General features: G+C 42.0%; 1 protein-coding gene across 4 annotated transcripts in view; it reads right to left on the reverse strand.

Moving 5' to 3' along the window:
• LOC138747868 (phosphatidylinositol 3-kinase C2 domain-containing subunit gamma-like) overlaps positions 1-24,807 on the reverse strand; it is a 179,118-nt gene that overhangs the window by 114,295 nt on the left and 40,016 nt on the right. For all 4 annotated transcript variants that reach the window (XM_069907455.1, XM_069907456.1, XM_069907457.1 and 1 more), the window contains exons 6-10: positions 24,251-24,362; positions 24,034-24,110; positions 22,608-22,671; positions 16,508-16,630; positions 148-184 (exon numbers count right to left, since the gene is read on the reverse strand). In XM_069907455.1, coding sequence (XP_069763556.1) covers positions 148-184; positions 16,508-16,630; positions 22,608-22,671; positions 24,034-24,110; positions 24,251-24,362 — 413 coding nt within the window. The remainder of the gene's footprint in view (positions 1-147; positions 185-16,507; positions 16,631-22,607; positions 22,672-24,033; positions 24,111-24,250; positions 24,363-24,807) is intronic.

Below are 24,807 nucleotides of genomic sequence, written 5' to 3' on the forward strand. Positions count from 1 at the left end.
ACCCATTCTCAGAATGGGAAATAAAAGGAGCCTTGCTGATATCCCCAATCTCCCATGAAAAATTAAAACCCAAGCAGTTAAAGTGACTGAAACTTCTTTAGCGCGAGTCAGATTTCTGTTCAAACAAGCAGTAAATTGAACCTTTACCTTGTTGCTTAGGCAGTTGCACAGAATGCAATGAAGCCTGAAAGTGGAAAAACAGAACATTTAATTAGTCACTGAAAATTTCATTTTCTTTTTAATTAAAGAATTCTTTCAAAATTTCACTCCTAAAAATGTATTCAGCAGGTGAAGCCTGTTCGAATATTTTGTTGTCTCATTAATTGATCTGCTGATCAACTTTGTAATTCAATTTCACTTTATATGCATCATTTAAAATGATCAGATTAATTTGAAACTGGTTTATTACACAGAAAGAGACAGTCTTAGAAAATGCCAATAAATCAAGTACTGTAAACATCATAATTTATAGAGAGCATACAGTGTCGCTTTAAACTCTTCTATGGGGTAAACATATCAACTGTGGACTAGAACTGAATGATGTAAATGCAAACCTAGTTTGGTATTTATCCATTAGCCCACAAATATTGCTCAGAAATTTTCCCATGGGTAATCACCCCATCCTAAGGAGACCTTCAACTGGCTCTTTTAAGAAAGAGACAAAGGGACTTTTTTGACATTCTGCACCAAGCTCGCTTGTTATTCTAAGTGCCAAGTTCACTTAGCATCAGGCAAAGATGTATGAAGGGAACTGGTGCAGTAATGTCTCAAGTGATTTATAAAAAGCAATTTGTATACAAGTTAGTAATTAACCCAGCACCCGTATAATTCTGTACCTGGTGACAATGCTCAGCTTCCCCTGGGCAAAATTACATCGCCTGTACTACATTGGCCTGACTGCAATAGCCCAGAGCCCAAAAGTTCATTGATGTGAGCTCTTTCATCACATTCCTCCTGAGATTCAAAGACGAGGACTATGCTAATTTTCTGTCCGAGAACCCATTACTATAAATGTTACTCTTCTCATGGCGCCATTAAATAAAACAACAAGGACTTGCTTTATTAACCTTGATGAAATGTTTGCATTTAGAGTCAAAACATTATTAGGACCCTAATTTAGAGCAATTAAGGTCATCAATTTGCTGGTTTCTAAAACTTTGAAAAACAGCATTCCACTTTCCAAGAGACTTGTGAATTAAATTCTCATCCACGATGGTATAGGAATCATATTGAATTGATATCATGGTATTTCTATTCACAGAAGGGAGGGCAATTCTGTTTATCTGGTTTGTCTCATGATTTGTGCTTCAAAGGCATCCAGTTATAATTATTCTTTATCCCTTTATGTTAAAATTCTTATTTTAAAAATATTTATCTTAACTAATTTTAAAACGTTAAGATATTTTCTCTGTGTTTAAGTAATCAAAATTCTATTTCAGTACATTCTTGATTTCCTCTTTTAATTCACTTGGTGAAAGTTCATCTGGAAATTCCGAAGGACGAGAGGCAGCTGACTTGACCTTGGCCAGTGCAATGGTTCTCAACCTTTTATCTTTCCACTCACATACTACTTTAAGTATTCCCTATGCCATCGGTGCTCTGTGATCAGTAAGGGGTTGCTTATGGTGGTATGTGAGTGGAAAGAAAAAGTTTTAATCGTACCTCATTGACTCGTCATGTGCACAGTTTCAGAACTCCAAAGGAAATGGGCCAATGACAATTTTTCTCAAGCCAAATATTTCACTAACAATTGGGTCTAGAACAGTGATTCTCAACCTTCCCTTCCCACTCACATCCCACCTTAAGCAATCCCTTACCAATCACAGAGCACCGATGGCATGGGGATTATTTAAAGTGGCATGTGAGTGGAAAGAAAAAGGTTGAGAACCACTGCTCGACATCCTTCCCGTCATGGCTTGAAGAAATAATCATTTTTTTTCCTGCAGGCAATTGCAATTTTACAGGCTAATTGCTTCTTCATCATACTCTAAACATCTCTTCAAAACTCCCCTGTTCTACCATTTTGTCCAATGTTTCACTGCATGCACTCCTTGCTCTTTGACAACCACATTTAGCATGGATTTTTGGCCCCTCTATAGCTTTGCTTCTATCTAGGCACTTCTCTGAAGTTAAGTCTATGGAGTTTGACTACATCCTTAAATTCCAAAATAAGCTAGCTTCCACTTGTGATAGTACGGATTCTATCATCAATGTGTATATGTACAGATGGTAGCGTAGGATGACTGTGATTGGCTGAGAGCATAGCCACACCTACTGGCAGGTCTTAAAGGATTGCTCCTAGCCAGATCTGGTCATTCTGGACTGGTCGACCTACATGTGATATGTTCCAGTCTTTTAGTTAACAAAAGCCTCGGTTTGGTTCAACAAGTCTTTGATTCTTTCGGTGCACTCTACATCGCTGAGCGAGCCTTTCATGTCCACAAAACCACAAAAGTTCAAGGATTCATTTTATGGTCATGTAGAAAATGCATTAAAATCGAATATACATGATATACCTATTCTTGTCCGCTGTAAGGTGTTCAGCATGAGCATTGCCTGGCTCCCCTAACAATAGGAGAAAGAGAAGCAAAAGAGGGTCCCTTCAGAGTTACTGAGTGTCCATGGATTCGCCTCCAGCGCTCCCCAGCTTCTGCAGTCAGACAGACCTGCTCAATCTGAGCTTCAAATCCAAACTTCTAATATGATCAGGAAACTTTCAGCACCCAAGGCCCTTCGGGCGCCCTTCTTGCTCTCAGCACCCTCTCGCGACTTAGCTCCGATACCTGGTTCCCACGAACCAGTCTCCAGCAGCCCGCATCCTGTTTTGGGTCCTCCGACTGCAAGTCACCAACCACCCGCAACCTGTGTGGGTCCTGCAGCCACTGAACCCCTCACTGGTTTGCTGGTATGGTGCCCATCCTGTAGGGACATCTCCTCTGCTTGTACTTCTCAACAGGGGTGTTCTCCCCATTTTGAGTAACCCAGACACTGGCTAATAATTTTTAGCTCTGTGAGCAAAAATTCTCCGCATTCTGATTGAGTGAAAGAAAAAGCAATAGCATTCTACTGTTTCATTTACAGCACAGAAGTAAAGTGGGCTTTTACTTTCATCTGTCCTGCTTTTTCTTCCAGATCCAGTTGAATGTACAGTGCGATTTTTTTTTCTGTACATCGTATCCATTCTTTTGACAGGTTAATTGTGTAGAAATCCAATGGAGAGGGCATCTTCATTTGTTCCGTGGTGCGATATCTCACTTGAATCACACAGCTCTCTGCCTCTCAGCACACATCCACACGTTATCTTTATTTTCAAGCATGGATTAAAAATTTCAGAATTTTGTTAACAAGCACTTCTGATGCCATACCTCAGTATCTTAAAAATGCTGGAGGATAACTGGTAAGCGAAACTAACAAAATGGTAACATCGACAGAGAGGAACAGAGCATTTCCTTTCCTGTGCCCTTATTCTCAGAGAGGCAATCGATTCAAGTCATTCAATAACTCTTGATGTAACAATATATGCATTGAGAGTAGCTGGTCACATGACATAATTCTTAAAAAGGTACATACCAAATATTGCACTCATTGAACGTACTCTCCATATATATTAAAAAAATCCAGGCCCATGTCTTGAACCTGGACTCTGGGAATGTTAAGGACAGGCCTTACAGCCCACTTGACTGCACTAAAATCTGGTGCTTGCTTATGAGACACATCCCTCTATTCCTGTCTATCTCGAAGCCTTTTACCCAATGCTTTCAAATCAGTTTCCGCCAATACTTCTGGCAGCCCGTTCCACTCTCTGTGCAACAAAACTTTGCCCCACACCTCTCTTTAAAACTTTCCCTTTCTCACCTTGAATACATGCCCTCCAGTATGGGCCATTTTTATGCTGGGCAAAAGATTCTGTGTGTCTACCCGATCAATGCTCTCATTGTTTTATAAATGCAGGTCAAATATCACTCTCTTGACATTCCAGAGAAAACAATTCAAACTTCTCTTTGCTTGTTGCCTCTCATGAGAGTTGGATATTCCTCAGTAATTATCTTTGCAGATATTATCACATTAATGAGCCTGGGATATTGCTGTTATATCTATGCTTCAGAAACTTTGAGTTGATTTTAGATTATGATTGCATTTTCTATTTTCTTTTATCTTTGTCTCAGTTCAGGGATGTGTCTGAAGTGTTCAGCATAATCGTCTTATTTTGTTTCTTGAACAAACGACAACCACTAGAACAGTGGTTCTCAGCCTTTGTCTTTCCCCTCACATACCACTGAAAGTATTCCCTGTGCCATCTGTGCTCTGTGTTTAGTAAGGGATTGCATAAGGTGGTATGTGAGTGGAAAGAAAAAGTTTTAATCGTACCTCATTGACTCGTCATGTGCACGGTTTCAGAACTCCAAAGGAAATGGGCCAATGACCATTTTTCTCCAGCAAAATATTCCAGTAACAATCGGGTCTAGAGCAGCGATTTTCAACCTTCCCTTCCCACTCGCACACTGCCTTAAGCAATCCCAGCATTTATGGCATAGGGAATACTTAAAGTGGTATGTGAGTGGAAAGAAAGAGGTTGAGAACCACTGCTCTAGAAGTACCTCCCCGCAGGAGCAATTGATGACAATCAGTAAAAAAAAATGGCGTGCACATTCAGTCTCAGTTCCTCAACATCATACCACTGACCAGTATATTTCACAAACAAATGGTCTGTCAATAGTCTGCCTACAGATTTTGAAGATCGGAGAGGATTTCTTAAGGTGCAGTGAATGGGACTGTAAATTCTGCAGGTTTGACATTTATTTCTGATGTGCTTCATAATTGGCTTTTTGCACTAGATGCTTGGGCACTTATCCCACTTTAAACAGTTAAAATGGAAAAGTTCAAGTCTCAGCACATTCTAAGAATATGAAAGACAAGGGTTTATTTATAATTGGCAAGAGTGATGTGTACAGATTAAGAAATGGATTTCATGTCAGCTATGCCTCGGCTGCAGAGCGCCCAGTGCTGTGGTGATGAAATGTACTGATTAAAACGTTGGTTGAATCTTTAACTGGGCAGATTGCGCTCTCTGCAGCTTTTAAAATGGAGGAGGACTCTGGCGAACTCCTCTTCACTTGAGTAAACAAAAGAGAAAATACCACCAGGTGCCTTGCTGAGAGGTGACCTTCAATAAAGAGCGGTTTCTGTAGACGCTTAGTGGCATCAGAACAAAGGCACTGGAATCAAACTGCAAGCCTCCAATGCATTGACCTGGAAATTCAGCTCATAATCTTAGCTTTATGTTCTGTGTTTGGTGATTAAAAATGGACTTACCCAGAGTGAAACCACAATCATATCAGTTGCACATGGAATGATGCAATTTCCCCCATGCAAGGGGTGGAGGGAGGAGGATGGACTAAATTATCTTGAGGAAGCACATCTTTGTTCATTACTGGGGAACTGCCATATATTTTACTGCTGCTTTGCTGTATTGAGAGGCATTTGTGGCAAAAGCCTTCCTTAATTTTGGGCCTTTGATTTCATCCAAATCTCATCAACAACCCTCACCATTTCACTTTCTACCCAACTACCAACACCATGGTCCTTCTCTGAGCCCCTCATGGTTATCCCCCACACCTTGATGGGCCTCCCCATTCCAGACTTACAGGCACTCTCCCCATGCCTGACCTACTGAGCTTCTATCATGCCTGATCTTCATGGTACCACCAGCCCCCACCAACTCATACACATACATACACCCTATCTTCTGAAATTCCTCTAAGCTCATTCCTCTCAGAACACAAGATGCCCAATATTTGAGGTGCCCCAATACTCAATCCTCTGAACCCCAATGATGGTCAATCTCAGTCTCCCCACTCACTGAGTCTTCTAGTAATCAATTTTCCAAAATTCTTGCTAATCCATTAAGCCCTTCAATGTTGCATAATCAAGGCATCTATCACCAAAGCTCTGAACTCCCAGTCTGACATTCAAAACTCTTGGGTCCATTCTTTGAGACATCTCCAATTACCAATTCACCAAGGTGCCCTAACATCCAACCTACTAAAAACGATTATGTCCTGATCTTGTCAGCTTTGTTACAAGCCCAAAGGACCCCAAAATCCAACAGCAATAGAAATTCACCAAAACAAGTTGTTTTTAAAACAAAAGTTATTTTAATCAACTTCAAACATGAAAATAGAACCAAACTTTAACTTATCTCTACTTATACTAACCCAAATTAACCCCCTTCTAATTCTAAGCACGTGTATGTAATGTGTGTGCAAATTTAAGAAAAGTTATTTGGTTCACTGTTCAATCTCACTTCTTCTTTCAAGTTCTCTGGATGCAGGCAATTCTTATACTGTGCACAGGATTTAACATGTATAAAGTTCGCCAGGCTTTGGTGCTCAAAAGGTAAATGTTTACCACTCAGGAAGGTTCTTGTAGGGTTTGCAATGAGATTTGTTGTTGCAGGATTTCCACAACTGAGGTACCTCAAGGTAACTGAGACCTCAAGGTCTCGCTGATGAAACTTGCCACATCAGGGTTTTCCAGATAGTAACCTCTTCCTCTAACCCACCACAGAGCTCCACTCTGTTCCTCTTATTCCAAGAGAAACATCAGTCAGATAGCACTTCCAGCCATCCACATCTTTGGAACTTTTCATCAGTTCTTCCTGGATTGCACTGTTCAGTGTCCCACACACATTGACTGAGAGAGCTTGCCTCCCTCTCTCTCCAACTGAAACTTCCAGAAAAAGCATGTGACTCATGTGACTTGCAAAACCCCCACCTTCTCCAGCAAACAACAGGAGTTCTTCCATCTGCTCAAGTTGTTATCTTAAGTATAAACAAAACCCAGGAGTGACCTTTCTGTGAGCACTTTGCAGAAAGGATTATAGACAGCCTGACTCCAGCAAAACAATGGTCAAGCATTCTATGAACCATTAGCACCTACTGGTGAAATAACAGAGATCCTGCAATGCAAATTCTTCAGTCTTTCAAATAAAATTTGTTTTAAAAATGTGTGTATGTATGTAACCTACTCTAAATCTTACAAATTCCCCAAAATATTATAATCATTACAGCTTCCCAAATTCCTAATTGCTGAGGAACCTGATCCCCAAGATACGTCTAATGCTGAACTTCTGAGGCTGCACCAATGCACAATCCTTTAGTCTTCCAAAGGCCTTCAATCCTCGAGTTCCCATGATTGGTGATTTTCCTCATCCACATGCCTATCCTCTCATCTCCTAAAGTCTTGGTCCCACTCCAATAGGGCTCCCCTCCTGCCATCCATATACCCACCCTTGAGCGGAAATCCTTAAAGTCCAATAGGAGGTCCTCAAAACCCATCATTCATATAGCATTGTCGACACCAGACTCTAATCTTTCTAATCAGAGAAACTCACTCTTCTCTGGTTTGCTTTGTGGAATCGATTCCATTCCTTCTTCACGCCTAAATCTCATCTTCTCCTCAGGAGTATATTATCACATACAAAAATATTCCATACTTATTGGGTCGCACCTGAAGTTTACATCTTCAGCACACAATAAAAGTTGCAGCAACAGGAGGCCATTCTGGCCCTGGACTACAGTATTTCTGGACCTTTGTCATTAGCTATGTAGCCTCGCTCAGTGAAAACCTTATGACCTAACTTTCTAAAAAAATCAGAGGAGATTTGGCATGTCACTCTATTCAGGTGCAGAAAATATACTGACTAGTGGTACCATGGACTGGTTTAGAAACTCAAGTGCTTCGGAATGCAGAAGGCTGCAAAAAGTGGAAAAGTCCAACGTCATAAAGGATCCTCATTACTTCAGTTCAACAACAGTTTCTTGAACCTACCCTAACCCAAATCATCACCTACTCCAGGACTTGCAAAAGATTCTTGCACAAGCTTCAATTATGAATATTTCCTTATCTCTCTTTTATTTTATGATCTCTTTTTCTGTCTCAAGACATACTGAGATAACTTTAATTTATACTCTTGTAGTTGGTGTACCTTACATGCCTTATGTGGCCGCAGAATTTCAGTGCATCTGATAATTGAGTGATGGCTTCACCAAAGTTTGTGGGTCTAAACTTATCTTTCTGTATCCAACCATTTCAACTCGGCCCCAACCATTCCTACAGTCTCATGTCCGTCCTCGGCCTCATCCATTTTTAGGATGAGGTCAAATGTAAACTTAATAAACAACATATATTCCTCCTGGACAGCTTTAAACCCAACACCATTAACAGGGAATTGTCTAATTTTAGATACAGGATTTCCCCACTTTACGAATACTCACTTTACACAAATTCACTTTTATGAAGAAACCTGCTCTCCGAAAAAAATTTGAATGGGTTTCCACTTTAACGAAAATAGTTTTCAATAGTAGTGAATGGATCTTTGCTTTACAAAAGGTTTTATAGAAATGCTCTACTTTCATCAAGCAGAGTATACCTGTTTTTCCCCACTCCATCTGATTCCACTATCTCTACTTTACCTATTCCTGAATATTTAATTTTCTACTCTCTTTATGGTTTCTCCTTCTGCCATCTCTCCACCTCCCACACCTTCTGTCCTTTCACCTCTGGTTATCTTCCCCAGCTTCTTTCCCTATATTAGTCTTGACAAGGGGTTCAAACCTGAAACATTGACTGCCCAACGATGGTGAGTTCCTCCTCCCTTTCCTTGCGTAACCTTCCAACCTGCCTGCCTTTGGAAGTTCAGAAACCTGCACAGTAACAGGGAGAGCATGCAAACTTTGCAGAATCATCAGCAAAGATCAGGACGGAACCTGTATTGCTGGAGGTGTGGGGCAGTGGTTCTCCAAGCCGTGACATTATGCGACCCTCATTGTCCTGAACTATTGATTTAAGAAAAGATTTTTCCCCTGTGGATCTCCTTGTGTTGGTTACATCTGCATGTGGATTTGGGGACAGATCTCTCATTGCAATTTTATTTTAGCATTGTTGAATCACCTTTGAGATTGACAGACTTGTTCACCAAATAGCAGATCACCATCTGGTGGCCAGGTGGGGATGTTCATACACAAAATTAGCCGCCATTTTGGCTGTTTATGTGGTTCACGAATTTCAAAATTGCAGCTGGCTTGTCTATTGTTGAGAATATTCAACAATAGTCTTTTGTTAAACATATTCGTCAGAGTACTTTGTGACATGAGAAATGTGTAATGCAGATCACTACTGCAGCCAACAAAGAGTACTTGTTATGAGTAGAAAGATGGTGAGAAATAGAAATATTACACAGTGGTTATTTTTTTGTGAGGTTTTTCAGGTGGTTGTTTTTCCAGACTCTTTTGTGTAGTATTCCAAAGGCGCTATTTGCCTTGGCGAGACTGTTGTCTATCTCATTGTCGATCCTTGCATCTGATGAAATGGTGCAGCCGAGATAGGTAAACTGGTTGACCGTTTTGAGTTTTGTGTGCCCGATGGAGATGTGGGGGGGCTGGTAGTCATGGTGGGGAGCTGGCTGATGGAGGACCTCAGTTTTCTTCAGGCTGACTTCCAGGCCAAACACTTTGGCAGTTTCCGCAAAGCAGGACGTCAAGCACTGAAGAGCTGGGTGAGTCACGTCTCCAGAATGGAGGACCATCGCCTTCCCAAGATCGTGTTATATGGCGAGCTCTCCACTGGCCACCGAGACAGGTGCACCAAAGAAGAGGTACAAGGACTGCTTAAAGAAATCTCTTGGTGCCTGCCACATTGACCACCGCCAGTGGGCTGATATCACCTCAAACTGTGCATCTTGGCGCCTCACAGTTTGGCGGGCAGCAACCTCCTTTGAAGACTGCAGAGCCCACCTCACTGACAAAAGGAGGAAAAGCCCAACACCCAACCCCAACCAACCATTTTTCCCCTGCAGCCGCTGCAACCGTGTCTGCCTGTCCCGCATCGGACTTGTCAGCCACAAACGAGCCTGCAGCTGACGTGGACTTTTACCCCCTCCATAAATCTTCATCCGCGAAGCCAAGCCAAAGAAGACAGTGGTTATTCAGAACACAGGAAGTCATCAAATCTCTAGATTTACTGGAATTACTTTCAATTGTGGCTGCGCGCATAATTAAAGTTGGCAGCCTTCCAGTATTAACTTGGAGTGCCCAAGAATTAAATATTAATCATGAGATGATCCCAGGAAATAATTAAAGTAGCAATAAAAGTCCAAATTGAATCCTTTTGCTTAGTCGTCAGGAAAAAAACATTGGGCATGGGTTACAAAGACCACTTCATGGTTAAGATACATCCAAAGGGATAATTAAGAATCTATTCACCTTCTGATTGCTGTGGGTGGATGTCCTAGAAGGGACTTCTGTAGGGTAAAGATCATTGGTTCTCCCCCCCCACCCCCATCCACACACACATCACCACGAAACCTCCTGTCTATCATCTTAGAAAAATGGCAAAAGTCACTGGCAGCTTTACAGCATTGAATCGTACAAAACACTCTGAATTCTGCCACAGACCCCTTAAGGGACCATCTTGCAGCATTTATCAAATATTTCAGGCCAGATGAACTGTTCAGGCCATCAACACTGATTTATTGTCCTGTCCTTTCATATAGCTTCACCTGAAGGATTCCTAAGGCTTTGGGGATTCTCTGAGAAAAATAAGAAGAACCTTATATTTGTTGCTCCTTGTTACAGCTTACACAATATCCCAGAGCACTGTGGAAGTCTGCACAAATTGTGCATATACAGTGTCAAATGTGCACTAAACGCTACTTGCAAAATTCAGCTCCCCTTAATAGATGGAGGGCAAGAGGGAAGAGGAAGGGAGAGGCAAATGAAACAAAGGAGGGGGTGGGGGAGAAAGGGAGAGGGAAGAGAAAGGAAAAACGTGGGACAGGGAGAAGGAAGGCAGCGGGGAATGAAAGGGGGCTGTCAGAGGAGAAGGAGGGGAAGAGGGAAAGGAGAGGGGCAAGAGGGGGAGGAGAAAATGTGAGGGGACAGGTGAACAGGACATGAGTAGAGAAAGGGAGAACTAGAGAACAGGGTCAAAGGGATAGAAGGAGAGGGCTGAGAAGGGACGAGCAAGTGAGAATGAGCTGAATCATTAAAATAATGTTTTGATTGGGCGGTGATGGGGTTCATGAAATGACAGCAAACACCCTGGCCACTGTTGTTATCTTGATGGGGTCAATACGAGCAGCAGTCATAATGGAAGCAAAAGCGGCTCTGTCCACAGAACCCTAGCTGCACTGGCTCCTCTATCCTGTGTCTGCCAAACAAAGTTCTAGCAACAAAGCACATCGGGAAATCAGGCCACACTGGATTATTGGAACTGAAAGTAGCTTTTTAGTTTCTTAAGCTCATCCTCTGATTCAATAGGATCAGGGCTGAACTTCATATCCTTTCTCTCCATCCTTTATTTGGAGGTTGTATGTTCTTCCACAACTGTACGTTTTCCTGGGTTATCTGACCACTGTAAATTACCCTGAGTGAAGATGGGTTAAAGGGGAATTGGGTAGACTTGGTGGGCATAGGGGAGACGAAAGGATACAGGGAAATAAATGGAGGAAGGAGATTGATAGGAATTCTCTGAGCATAAACTTGATCAATAGCTTCTCCTGTCACCTTTGATATGGGAAGTTACTTGGGGGAAATATGCATACAGCGAATACATGCAAGCCTCATGTCGACAGCACCAGAAGTCAGGATTCGGGATTGAATCCGGATTCTCTGAGGTTGTGTTCTGCCACTGTCACATCCTTCTTCTCAGGCAGTTCCTTGGACTTGAGCATGACTCACCTCTGCTTCAGTCACCCGAGTTCTAAGATGACCAACCAGTCATTAATGGTGTTGAGGCGGATAATGAGCCATTATTTTGGCAGCCCAGGACTGTAGGCCAACTCGTGGACCATTCCTTACATCTTTAATCTTTTCCCGCCTCCACTTCCTTCTTTCGTACGAGGAGAATTTATGCAGACTGGACTTGTGCTCTCCTGACTTTGAAAGAGTGAGAAGTCACTGTAATGTACACAATTCTGAAGGGGGTTGATGGGGAAATAAATGCAGTTCTGTTGATTTCCCTGACTGGCTTGTCTAAAACTTACGACCGCTGTCTTAAGTTAAGGAGTGGGGCAGTCAAAACAAGAACAAAGAGATATTTTGATGCAGTGGGAAATGACGCTTTGGGACTTACTATCCACGAGGGCTGTCTCTGAGTACATTCAGGATCAATGTTGGCAGATGTTTAGATACCAAAAGAATCAGGGTATATGGGGTTACTGCAGGAAAGTGATCTCTCTGAATGGCATCAAAAGCCTTGGACCCAAATGGCCTTCTCTTATTTGTTACATTCTAATGTTTTCAGATGCTTTGCATCCTTCCTGGAGCAAAGCACAGAGGCCTCAGGAACTCTCTGCAACAGCCATTTTACACGTACAAGCCAGGAGGAGGAATATAGGCAAGCTATTTTGCGGTGGTGAAGCATTGTGGACTCATACTCAGCCGGGGTCTGTTTCCCAGAGGAATTGAATGCCATTTTGACCTGCAATGATCAGGTGACTTGATTTGGATATCACATCACTGAGCACATTGCAAAGGCCATTTTTTCCCTTTTCTTTAATTGATTCATGTGCGCTTTTGTTGAGGATTCGATGAGCTCTGTAAAAATGATCCATTCTTTCAATGATATAGTACTGGGTCACTCATCCAAGAATCAGACTGTTTCTGTGCAGCTACTTGTGTGCATCTATCTGTGGAAAGCACTCGGTGGTCTGCGGTAATTAGTTCAGTCAAAGCTGCGTGTGGGGATTATTATTCCCCTTGACAGTTTCGCAGTATTGTGGACAGGAATGAGAAACCACATTGTCTTAAGTGAATATATTCAGACAGTGATTTTCAAAACTGATCCTCACTCTATGAGAGCAGGGAATAAGACTGGTCTATCAAGCCAAATGTGCTTCCTCTGTGTCATAACCATAGAACATAAAGCAATGCATCAATAGGGCAAAATGGTTGGTGTAGCAGTGAGCTCAAGGATCGGTGCTCGGTCCCCCGTTGTTCATAATTTATATTAATGATTTGGATGATGGGGTGATTAACTGGGTAAATAAATACGCAGACGATATAAAAATAGGGGGAGTGGTGGATAGTGAGGAAGGTTTTCAGGGATTACAGAGGGATTTGGTTTGTCTGGAAAATTGGGCTGAAAGATGGCAGATGGAATTTAATGTAGAGAAGTGTGACATGTTTCATTTCGGAAAAAATAATCAAAATAGGAGATATGTAGTGAAGGGGAGGACATTGGGGAATGCACAAGAACAAAGAGATCTTGGAGTTATGGTGCAGCGTTCCTTGAAGGTGGATTCCCATGTTGACAGGGTGGTTAAGAAGGCATTTGGTACGTTAGCCTTCATAAATCATAGCGTAGAGTATAGGAGCTGGGAAGTGATGCTGCGGCTTTTTAAGGCATTGGTGAGGCCAGGTTTGGAGTATTGTGTTCAGTTCTGGTCTCCAAATTATAGGAAGGATATAGATAAGGTGGAGAGGGTGCAGAGAAGATTTACAAGGATGTTGCCTGGCTTAAAATACCTAGAGTACAGAGAAAGATTTAGGACTTTATTCATTGGAACGTTGACAGTTGAGAGGTGATTTGATAGAGTTGTTTAAAATTATGAAGGGAATAGGCAGACGAGATGCAAGTAGACTCTTCCCCCTGAGAGCAGGAGAGGTTGAAACAAGAGGACACAAGTTGAGGTGTAAGGGTGCAAAACTTCAGGAGAAACATTAGAGGATGCTTCTTCACTCAGAGAGTGGGGGCTGAATGGAATAATCTTCTGGAGGAAATAGTTGAGGCAGAGTCAATCCTTTCATTTAAGAGGAGTCTGGATATATACATGGATAAGTGGGGGTTGGAGGGTTATGGGTGGGAATAGGTGGGGGGTCCAGCGGAGTTGTTTCAGTGAACCGGCATGGACTTGAAGGGCTGAGATGGCCCGTTTCCATGCCAATAAACTGTTATATGCCAACGGATAGGGACTGTTATATGCCAACGGATAAGGACTGTTATATGCCAACGGATAGGGACTGTTATATGCCAACGGATAGGGACCGGACCAGAGTTCAAATCCCGCACTGTCTGTAAGAAGTCTGTGCGTTCTTCCCCTGTCTGCATGGGGTTTCCCTGGGGGCTATGATTTCCTCCTACCATTCGAAACGCGCTGTGGGGGGCGGGGTAGGTTAATTGGGTGTAAATTGTGCAGCACGGTCTGTCACTGTGCTGCATGTCTAAATTTTTAAAAATTAATTTAAATTTAGCCTTTGATGTCTGCTTCAAATATATTGCCAAAATAAATGAAGTTCTTCTGTCTGCACATGATCCAAATCATTCTATTCCTGCATATTCATATGTCTATCTATCAACCTCTTAAACTCTACTTTCCCTATATGCCCTACCCCTAGCTGCCTATTCCAGGCACCTACCACTTTCTGTGGGGAAATCCCACACATCAATGCACAAAAGGTAACCAACAGTTTGGGCCTGAACCCTTCGTCTGGAATCCTTTTACTTCCTACGAATGTTGTTTGACCTGCTGCATTTCTCCAATAACATTTGTGTATTGCGCATGACCCCAGCATCAGCAGATTTAAAAAAAATTGTTTTGCCCCACACATCTCTTTTAAAACAATTCTATGAATTCCTGTTGTCCAACTGTTACCTGCAAACAAAGATTAGTTTAGGGCCTTTTATTGTCAATTAAGTCTTTGTTGGGTTGCTTTTAACAGTTGTTTCATGAGGTTTTTGTGTTCCAAAGGACTTCCTGAATTAATTAACATTAATACAAAGGCAGTGAGTGAAGGAAAGTTTACTGTTCTTTTTCAAAAAAGATAGAATTTGTGTGATTTAACCAGTCTGAAGAATGTCCGACATCTCGGCATTGGTCTTTCACACACTAACAACCAAAACTCAAAATCTCTGTTTCCTTATGCGAGTTTTGACAGCGACCCAGAGTGCAGTAATTAAAGAGGCGGGGTTTGCAGCCCCGTCATTGATACGTCCTATTTGTTTGCCTGTTGTTCAAGGAACGCTTGCAGTTCACTTTAGCCTGCAGGTGTTCGGGAAATTTACTAGGGGTCTAGGAGGTAAAATATTGGAATGGGAATGGCACCCTCATTCCCGTTCTGACCTTTTCACACAGCATGCATTCTGGGAAAATGGCAATAATTTCCTGGAATGCAGCGGCTGTGTGAAAAAAAATGTCATCCCTTGTTATAGGTCTCATTTCTACTTTTCCAGTGATTCATTCCTGATTCCACATTTGAGTAAGCTCCACGCTGGGAAGCAAGATGCATTTCACTTTACTCTCCCTTCTCTCATATATCCCTGTCAATTCACCCTGAATAATGTACCATATATTTTGGCAAACAAGTCCAACTTCAGATAAGTCATGTCCCCAATTTCAGCCTCATTTTCATGGTTTTATCATATAATCAGGCATATGTCAACCAACCACCCCCCCACCAATTTTCTGCACCGAACGTGCCAGTGACTCCATTCTCAACATCACATGCAGTGCCGTTCACATCGAAGAAGTCGCCTTGCTGCCCAAGTGTGGTTGGTGCAGGAATCATGGCTACGTGTCGGCTCCTGGGCAGGAGCGGGGATCTCAGGCAGGGACCACATGCTCTACTTTTGCAAAATAACTCGGTGGGTTAAGGCAGTGGTGGGGAGGTGCTGGGGAGTGGTGTTGCCGGCAGTGGAGAGGTGCTTCCAGGGTCGTCTTTTTTGCCCGATATATGAATTTAATGTCTAATTTTTGTATAAGTCAACCCCTGATCTTTGACTGCTTTTTGAGGGTTTCAAGACTCAACTTATACGCCAAAATATACAGTAAGTGGATCTTTCCCAGCACTGTGGTAGTGTTAAAATTTATTTTACATCATATTATTCAATAAACGCACAGCTCAATTGTTGCAGGATATGTCGGGTTTTCAGCAGGTAAGTGCAGTTACACTCGCCACAAAGAATGGAGAGATTTCCCATGTGGCTGAGCAACATCCTATCAAAGCAGGGATGATTAGGGCTGATGCTGGAGAGGTAGTAAAGGGAAATATTACTCTTTATTTGCATTGACCAAGAAAATCTGGAAGTCCTATACTTGTGCTTAGGCTGGTAGTATGACGTACCATTTGTTCAGTTCAATAGCATTCCTACTGACACCTTTTCATTACTTCGACTCATGATAAACTATGGATATACAATATATGTAGTTCATGTATAAGGCGGTTAGACACACAACTATCTTTTACTGTGATTATCAACAGTTAGGCAATGCATGAGCTGTAATCTGCTCAGGTTGTTCATCATTTGGGTATTAATGGAAGGCACACTGTAAAGAATAAAGTGATCTGGAGAGGAGGATCCAAGTGTAGAGCATCTGCCCTGCTGCTCTGACACTTTACTTTGGCTAGACATAGACTTATGACGGAGTTGAGACTGACTGACGTCAGATCTAAGTCACTACAATGCACGAGGGCCCTTTCACTCTCCTTCAATGTTCTTCAGATTGTACCTGCTGCTGTCCTGGAACAACCGAATTCAGGTGCCGGATGGCTTCTGTTATTTCCTTGGTTTCCACTGACAAATGCATGTAGCAAATGGCTTTAACCTCCTCAACAACGCGGCCCGTACTTTTCTGGAAAGGACCAATAGAGACACTTTTCAGTTTCCTGTGAACAACTATTACCACAAGGTTCATAAATAGTGCAAGGCTAAAGATTTGGGTTGGCTAAAGTGGAAGATTCCAAGTAAGAGCACTCATAACTCATTCTTCATTCATCCCAATATTTGCATTGGAAGCTCTCAGGACCTTAGCCAAAATATCAAAATAAATTTGAAATGTGCTGCAGTTTAGAGTTTTTGTTTTTGTGGTCTGTCAGAAAGTTATCAGTTGTGATTTTATATTAACTGTGCATGTTTACAACATTCATATGGTTCCTGATTAATATTCTAATGCAGGACTCGTGGTTAACTTAAAATGAAAGACAAAGCTGCCGTTTGTCGACATGTTAATGATTTTTCTGGTAATACAGCAAATGGTCATCGACCATTGCCTCAGAAGCAAGTATTCCTCAGCTAGCACATCACAAGCCGCTTTCAGGTGCTCAGACGCAGATAATGCACCAGCAGACGCAGCTGGGGGAGGGCAGCTGGGACTTTCAGGTGGCCGCGGAGAAGACGCCTTTCTGTCACCTGAATGTGCCAGCTGGAGGACAGCCACATCCGAGCGAACGCCGGCTCCTGTGGACTGTGGCCGTAGTCCCACTGCTGCTTTCAGGTGCAACGGGGGATGCTCTGAGCTGGAGAATATACCTACAAGAAGAGGGCTAGATAAGTGCTCCTCCTGGCCAGGTTCTCCACTTTCAGGTGGCCACCCAACAGCCGCATTGGGGTAGAATAGGTGGCTTTACAGTCGGGTATTCTGGCCACCTGAAAGCGGCTACAGATTGTTTCAGAGGAATGCTTTATTTGTTACTATGCTCCAAACATGTTTTTTAACTCAAATTCAGAAGTGGATGAATGTGATTTTCTGTAATACTGAAAATAAATCTTCCTCTCCACCTGTCATAGATTCCCTCCTTTTAGATGCCCTTAAATCATGCCACATATTTTAGAAGTACCAAGAGGTCTAGTTCAGATAACTTTCACCTGAGTCTGCATTGTCAAGCCCTATTTATCTGCAGGAAGGGAGCTAAGCTTAACCTCACTTTCTGAGAAAACCCATACCTACTTGCATCCATTTCCAATCCTTCCTGTTGATTAGCGAGCAAAGACTGTTTCCTGTATTTCCCACCACTTCCTTGACCACCTCAATAAATCCAGAGGAAACTATATTTACATCAATTATAACGCCCACAGGACAATCCTGGCCTATATTAACTAAGTCAGCACAGACAAGTGATCCAATGTGGGATTTGATTGTTTTGCCTGACGTACACCTCTGAGGTTTGTAAGGTTACTTCACCTCAGCCCTCCATGATTGCTAGTCTGTGAGCTATCTTTGGACTGTTGATTTTCCGTTACCTTTGTTTCAACAGTTTGTAGATGAAGGAGCAGAATAGCTCTAGCCAGTCCTCTTTCACTGAAGTGTTTTAATAGAAGAAAAATATTAATAAATTGAGATTTACATTACAGATCTGTTATATATAAATGTGTTACACTCCAGAGGAAGCTTGAAATGCAAATCACTCAGATCATTCTTAATACAGTAAATAAGATATTTAATCGTGACATTTACAAATTCAAATTATATTTCAATGCAGCTTTTAAATTTAAAAAAATGTTTATTATTATCAGGCTTTTGGAAGTGTCCTGTTTTGCTGCTGCCATTGGTTTCTTGGTTCAGCATAATCATGTATCCACTTTTGCACATTGCACCCAATTGTCACAGCACCAGGTGGAATCAGGTTATATCATATGCTCTCAAACAGGCTCTATCATCTTAAGATGCAATCAGAATAAAGCCACCATCACTCAAATTGCACTGTCTATTACCCAGGACCCATGCAACAGATTTTCCAAACAGCTACATTTTATTTTTACATCATTGTGCCTGAACAGACCATCCACTTCAGAGGTTTTAATCTCCTACATGAATTGACCTTTTAGTTTCACATCAGCACACATCCTTTACTGGCAGGTTCCAGGCTCAGATGAATGCTGCCGTTTGGCCAGGCATGAACAGAAGGAGCCTTGGTTCTGATTTCCCTCACCAACTCCATTAACCCTTGGCTTTCCTTTCCTCATACAGATTTGGAACTGGATGAGATGAGTGTCAAATAGAACTACAATATATATATTTTTTATTATTGTTTCAATCTATAGCCCCCTTTATAACACAAAGCCACAGTATTCCCGGAGACATGACCCATTTTAGGAAGCTGCCTTACGTGTTCACGCTGAAATGAAAAAAAGCCAGGTCTGTGAGTAAAAAGCCCCTTTTACACAGAGCTTGAAAGCTGGATTTTATCCCCTCTTCGAGTGCCATGTGAAAGAAATGTTTACTTATAAACATCTGGGTCTGATCAGGAGCACTCAACATGGATTTGTGGGAGGAAGGTCATGTTTGACCAATCTGATTGAATTTTTTGAAGAGGTGACTAGGAATGTGGATGAGGGTAGCGCAGTGGATGTTGTCTATATGGACTTCAGTAAGGCCTTCGATAAGGTACCACATGGAAGGTTAGTTAGGAAGGTGCAGTCTTTAGGTATAAATTTTAAGATAGTCAAATGGATTGAACATTGGCTGAAAGGGAGAGGCCAGAGAGTGGTAGTGGATAATTGTCTGTCAGGTTGGAGGCCGGTGACCAGTGGTGTGCCTCAAGGATCTGTATTGGGCCCATTGTTGTTCGTTATATACATTAATGATCTAGATGATGGGGTGGTGAATTGGATTAGTAAATATGCAGACGATACTAAGATAGGTGGAATAGTGGATAATGAAGAAGGTTTTCAAGGATTGCAGAGGGATTTGGGCTGCTTAGAAAAGTGGGCTGAAAAATGGCAGATGGAATTTAATGCTGATAAGTGTGAGGTGCTTCATTTTGGTAAGAAGAATCAGAATAGGACATACGTGGTAAATGGGAGAGCATTGAGGAATACAGAAGAGCAGAAAGATTTAGGAGTAACGGTACATCGTTCCCTGAAGGTAGAAACTCACGTGAATAGGGTGGTGAAGAAGGCTTTTAGTATGCTGGCCTTTATCAATCATTGCATGGAATATAGGAGTTGGGAGGTAATGTTGAGATTGTATAAGACGTTGGTGCGGCCTAATTTGGAGTTCTGTGTGCAGTTCTGGTCGTCTAATTATAGGAAGGATATAAACAGAGTGGAGAGAGTGCAGAGAAGGTTTACCAGAATGTTACCTGGGTTTAAGCATCTAGAGTATAGGGAGAGATTGGACAGATTAGGTCTTTATTCTTTGGAGCGTAGAAGGTTGAGAGGGGATTTGATAGAAGTATTTAAGATTATGAAAGGGATAGACAGAGTGGATGTGGATAGACTATTTCCGTTAAGAGGAGGAAAGATTAAAACAAGAGGACATGAGTTAAGAATTAAGGGGCAGAGGTTTAGAGGTAACATGAGGGGGAACTTCTTTACTCAGAGAGTGGTAGCCGTGTGGAATGATCTTCCGGGAGAAATAGTGGCGGCGGAGTCAATTGTATTATTTAAGAAAAGGTTGGACAGGTATATGGATGAGAAGAAGATGGAGGGTTATGGGCATTGTGCAGGGAGGTGGGACTAGAAAGGGGTGTTTGGTTCGGTGCAGACTAGAAGGGCCTAATGGCCTGTTTCCGTGCTGTAATTGTTATGTTATTATGTTATGTTAAGATGGATTGATGGGTCTGGACTTGCCCATCTTTGATCCACCTTGGTATGTGGTCTCAGTGGTGGAGTTTATTTAGGGTTTTTTTTAATGCTCAAAACCCACGTAATCTCTTGCTCATTTTTTTTAAAAGGTGAATTTACCTTTTAAGCTGACGACCGAAAATGTAGATCATGCGATGCTTTCATGCAGGGGTGATTCGCGAGCTGAAGGAGGCGGTAGCACCACCCGCCACTGTGACGTGAAACATACGCGCAGAGAGGGGAAAGCGGCCTACCCTCAAAATAGCAACTGGAGAGCAGGTTCGAGGGCTAGTGGAGTTCTGCGGCAGCACTCTTGGGATTCGGGTAGATCTTCTGCGCTACATAATCACCTTTTCTGACCAAATGGATTCTTTAAAATTCGCGCTCTTGGGTTGCGGGCTGATGGTGTCATCTCGGCATCATCAGTCCTCCCCTTTGGGGTCACATTCAGCGGCATTCCTTTTACGGAGGAGGTGGAACAACTTCGCTCCACCTCTGACTAACCCCACCCCACCAGGTGGAGGGAACGTGGAGCAAGTTGGACCAGCCAATCCTCCTTTGGACCTTTTTATGGAATTAAGCAGAGTGATTTAAAGGGAGATGAAACCGATCTTTACCAATCGCTAATTTTCACTATAAAAGGACCTTTTGACTCACGGAGCTGGCTTTTCTCGGTTCTATGCCGGCTTCCTAAGTCGGGTCATGTCTATGGGAATACCGCGGCTTTGCAGTACAAAAGGGCCTATATACACTCCACCGCTGAAACTACCTTATAGGTGGATTGAAGACAGGCAAGTCTAGACCCCTCCAATCCACCTTGTGATTCTTTCACACAGTGCTTGAAAGGCAGATAAAATCCAGCTCTCAAGCTCTGTGTAAAAGGGGCTGTAGTGACACAGGAAATAAAATGGGGAAAAAGGATAGCGTGAGCGAAATGATGAGGTGAGTATAAATTAGAAATTGTGTGAATAAAGAAGTTGATAGAGAGAGATTTCATGAAGGAAGTAGTGAAAAAGGCTGACAGTCAAATAGCTTGAACAATTTCGAGGGAAAGAGATTTGGAAGATTGGTCTGATTTTACTTGGTTTCTGAATGTAATTGGGAGAAAAATAAAAATAAATAGTTGATCAGGAGCCAAGCAACATTCCCTGTCCAGGGCGGATTTTTTTTGGAACCAAAGACTGTCAGATAGATGTAATGGCTCAACTGCACAAAGAGACGCTTAACAATCTGGAACTCTGATCTGATGTTTCAGCTAGATTATTTGCCAGGGTCTCTGAGTGGAGCAAGAAATCATCACAGCTGACTTCAACGTGACTGCTCTTACAATATTGAAGAGTAACCACTGAGAGTACATTGTAACAACAAGCCTCATGGTATAGATGGTGACCAAAGGTAAAGGTTCCATTATTGGAACGAAATACTACATTTAGAAGGTAACATGAAATTCTTTATCTGATAGAGAGTCACCACTTTGTCAAGCACATAAAACTACATTTAGAATGTAACAAAGTGATACATGAAATTCTTTAACTTTGTCTACTGTAAGGCAGACAGAGAGTTGCCACTTTGTCACAGAAATGAGGCCCCAGTGAGGAATGAACTCACGACCCCTGGTTTACAAGACCAGGGCTCTAACCATTGAGCTATCGGAGAAAACAGCTGTTTTATTTTTGTGGATGTGTAGGAGAGCATGAGTAATGTTGTACAGCTGTTTTCTCATTAGATTGTTTTTTTATATAAACGATTTCTGAAATGGACAAAATCTACGCCCAGAGTTGGATAGATAATGAAGGAGGTCAATGCCTCAGGCACTTATTTAACTTGTTCAACTATACCTTACAACAGTTAAGCCTGAAACATGCTATTTGACTGCATGCCGTGATTATTTGCCTGTGAGCAAAACGCAATACATTTATACACACAAAAGTTAAAATACACCAATATTGGATATATTGGTAAAATAAAGTGCTCACCACTTAAAGTTCACCACCATGAAGTTATTTACATTTCAGTTACCTACTAGTAAGTGAATAATTCCAGTTGAGATTCAGTATGTGCCAATTATAGGATCTCATCTGTACCAATCAGGAGGGCCCTTTTGGACAAATATCAGATTATTTCCAATCCATATAACATTTGCCTGACCAGGGCGGACTTGCGTTTCGAGAAAAAAATTGCATTGCATTGCCACTTAAATTGCAATGTTAAGACAAATCAGCTTAATTGAACATGATAGGCTTTTGTACGTTTTGCCTACTTACCCGACTAGATAATAAACTTTTTAATTCATTGTGATAACTGTTGAGTTTTGAAGTCAGAACTTTCCTGTGGAAATTAAATTTGGATTATTTATTGCAGCAAAGAAGTTCCAACTAATGACATTTAATTAAATGGAATTAAATCATGTTATTAACATTAGGATAAATAAATCTCCATAAACAATATTCAGAGACAAGTTGACTGCTGAACATTTTAACCAGGAGGTCTGGAAACCATTATTTTTCTGGGGCTTAAAGTGCACCAATGACTTTCTCAAATGTTTAAGGAAATTTAGCAGGTCTCCAAGATCTCGTAACAGTTTTTACAGCTGCAGTAAAAAAAGTATCCTGTCCTGATGCAATGACAGCTTGCTATAGGAACTGCTCTGCCCAAGACAGCAAGAAACTGCAGAGAATTGCAAGCTCAGGCCATCAAGCAAACCAAACTCCCCTCCATCAGCCTGTAGTACAGGCTGATTTGCCTGGATGGCCCACAAAATCAAGAATTTCATTGTGTCTCGTATGCAGTTCAATTCAAGCAAAACTGACACCAGCGAGTGAGGTCTGGGCCTGATGTCCCACTCTCTCAGAGAAAGTGCACATGTAATACATCATCTCTCCTTTCTTGGTATCGTGATTGCCACGTGGGCACTGACTGGCTTCCCAGGCAGCAAGTCCAGGCAAAAGGCCTCTCCTATATTACTGTGTTCGTAGCAACACCTTCTCACTGGTGTCCCCCACTTTCACTGAGTTTGCTACATCACGGCGTGACCAAGTGTTCGGCGGTATAACTGGATGGGTAGGCTGGGCTTGGCTTGGTTGGCTTGGTTAGCAGCCAGTCTAAGAGAAGGAAAACTCTGAGTTGAAACCCAGGCAGATGGGGCTCGTTAGCGTCGTCAGGTCATCCATCTAGGAGAAGGAGACACTGGCGTAACACCCACGACCTGAGGACCTGGCTGTCACCAACCTAGTGTGTTAGGCTGTGGTAGGTGTAAAGGGTGGGACCAATACTGCACACACTGCATCCCAACTTAAAAACAATCCATCGTGCAGGGCATGCCCATGCCTAAGGCTTCGCAGAGTTGGCAGATGTATTGGGGGACAAGAGAAGGTTAAAAGAAAAAAAATATTGTGAACTTTCCTGTCCAAGGCTGTTGTGCAGAAAGGAAAATGATAATTACAGAATGAGTGATTCTGTCATTAAAAGACAGAACACAATGACTCAGCTAAGGTAGGAAGACAATATTAGGAGACTCTTGATTTTAGGAGGGAACAGAAAAGTGCCAGGATTGGAAAAAAGATTCATATAAATCAGAGCCTGTTAAGCTTCCATTGTAATTTTCATTACATTTCAAACAAAATTCTTTCCAAACAGCGACAAGCTGTCACATTCATGCTTCGGAGAAAAGATCCATTCATCGGTTCGTACCTGGATAGATTCACTTTATACACCCCTGTTTCCATGGCTATGAACTGAAGAGTAGATAAACTCTGGTCATCTCGTTCCTGTTTGGAATAATTTGTAGGGTACAGTTACATCATAGCCGCTGTTCATCTTAAAGCAAATAGATATTCATTCTTTAGGTCTTTGCCTCAAAGAATAAAAATGCAATGTGAGTAAAATGCAAAGCACAATGATCACTTACAGTTCGAGCCAGCGCTCGCTGAAGGTCGCTGGGCCTGAGTAGCTGAAGCCTAATGTCATTTCCAAGCTTCAGGTAATACTGTAGGCATTCATGACTCCCTAAAGTGCAGGGACTAAACCAACAAGATTACATTATGAAGTCATCACACGTCTTTCACAAGGAAAAAAAACTTACTCTTTAATTAGGAAAACCCCTTAAATCCCTACTGGCAAATTCTTATTGGCCCAACAACATTGCATTTCAAGATGGAATGCTGAGGGACTGAACTGAAACAAACCTCTTGCAAGAAACATTTGTTGGGAAATTTGCAGCCAGCTTTCTATTTTTTCCCCTATCTGAACAAAACTCCTGGCTACCATAACAATCCTGAAATGTGTCCCCAAAAATGAGATCCTTATAGTCATTGTAGTGTGTTGAATGACTCAAAGACTTGTTGACTCAAACCAAGGCTTTTATTAGCAAAAGTACATCGAGGTCAACCAGTCCAGACTGACCTGGGTCTGGTTAGGAGCTACCCTTTATGACCTGCCAGTAGGCGTGGCTACGGCTCTCAGCCA

The sequence above is a fragment of the Narcine bancroftii genome, chromosome 13 (genome assembly GCF_036971445.1).
Source record: "Narcine bancroftii isolate sNarBan1 chromosome 13, sNarBan1.hap1, whole genome shotgun sequence".
Classification (NCBI taxonomy): Eukaryota; Metazoa; Chordata; class Chondrichthyes; order Torpediniformes; family Narcinidae; genus Narcine; species Narcine bancroftii.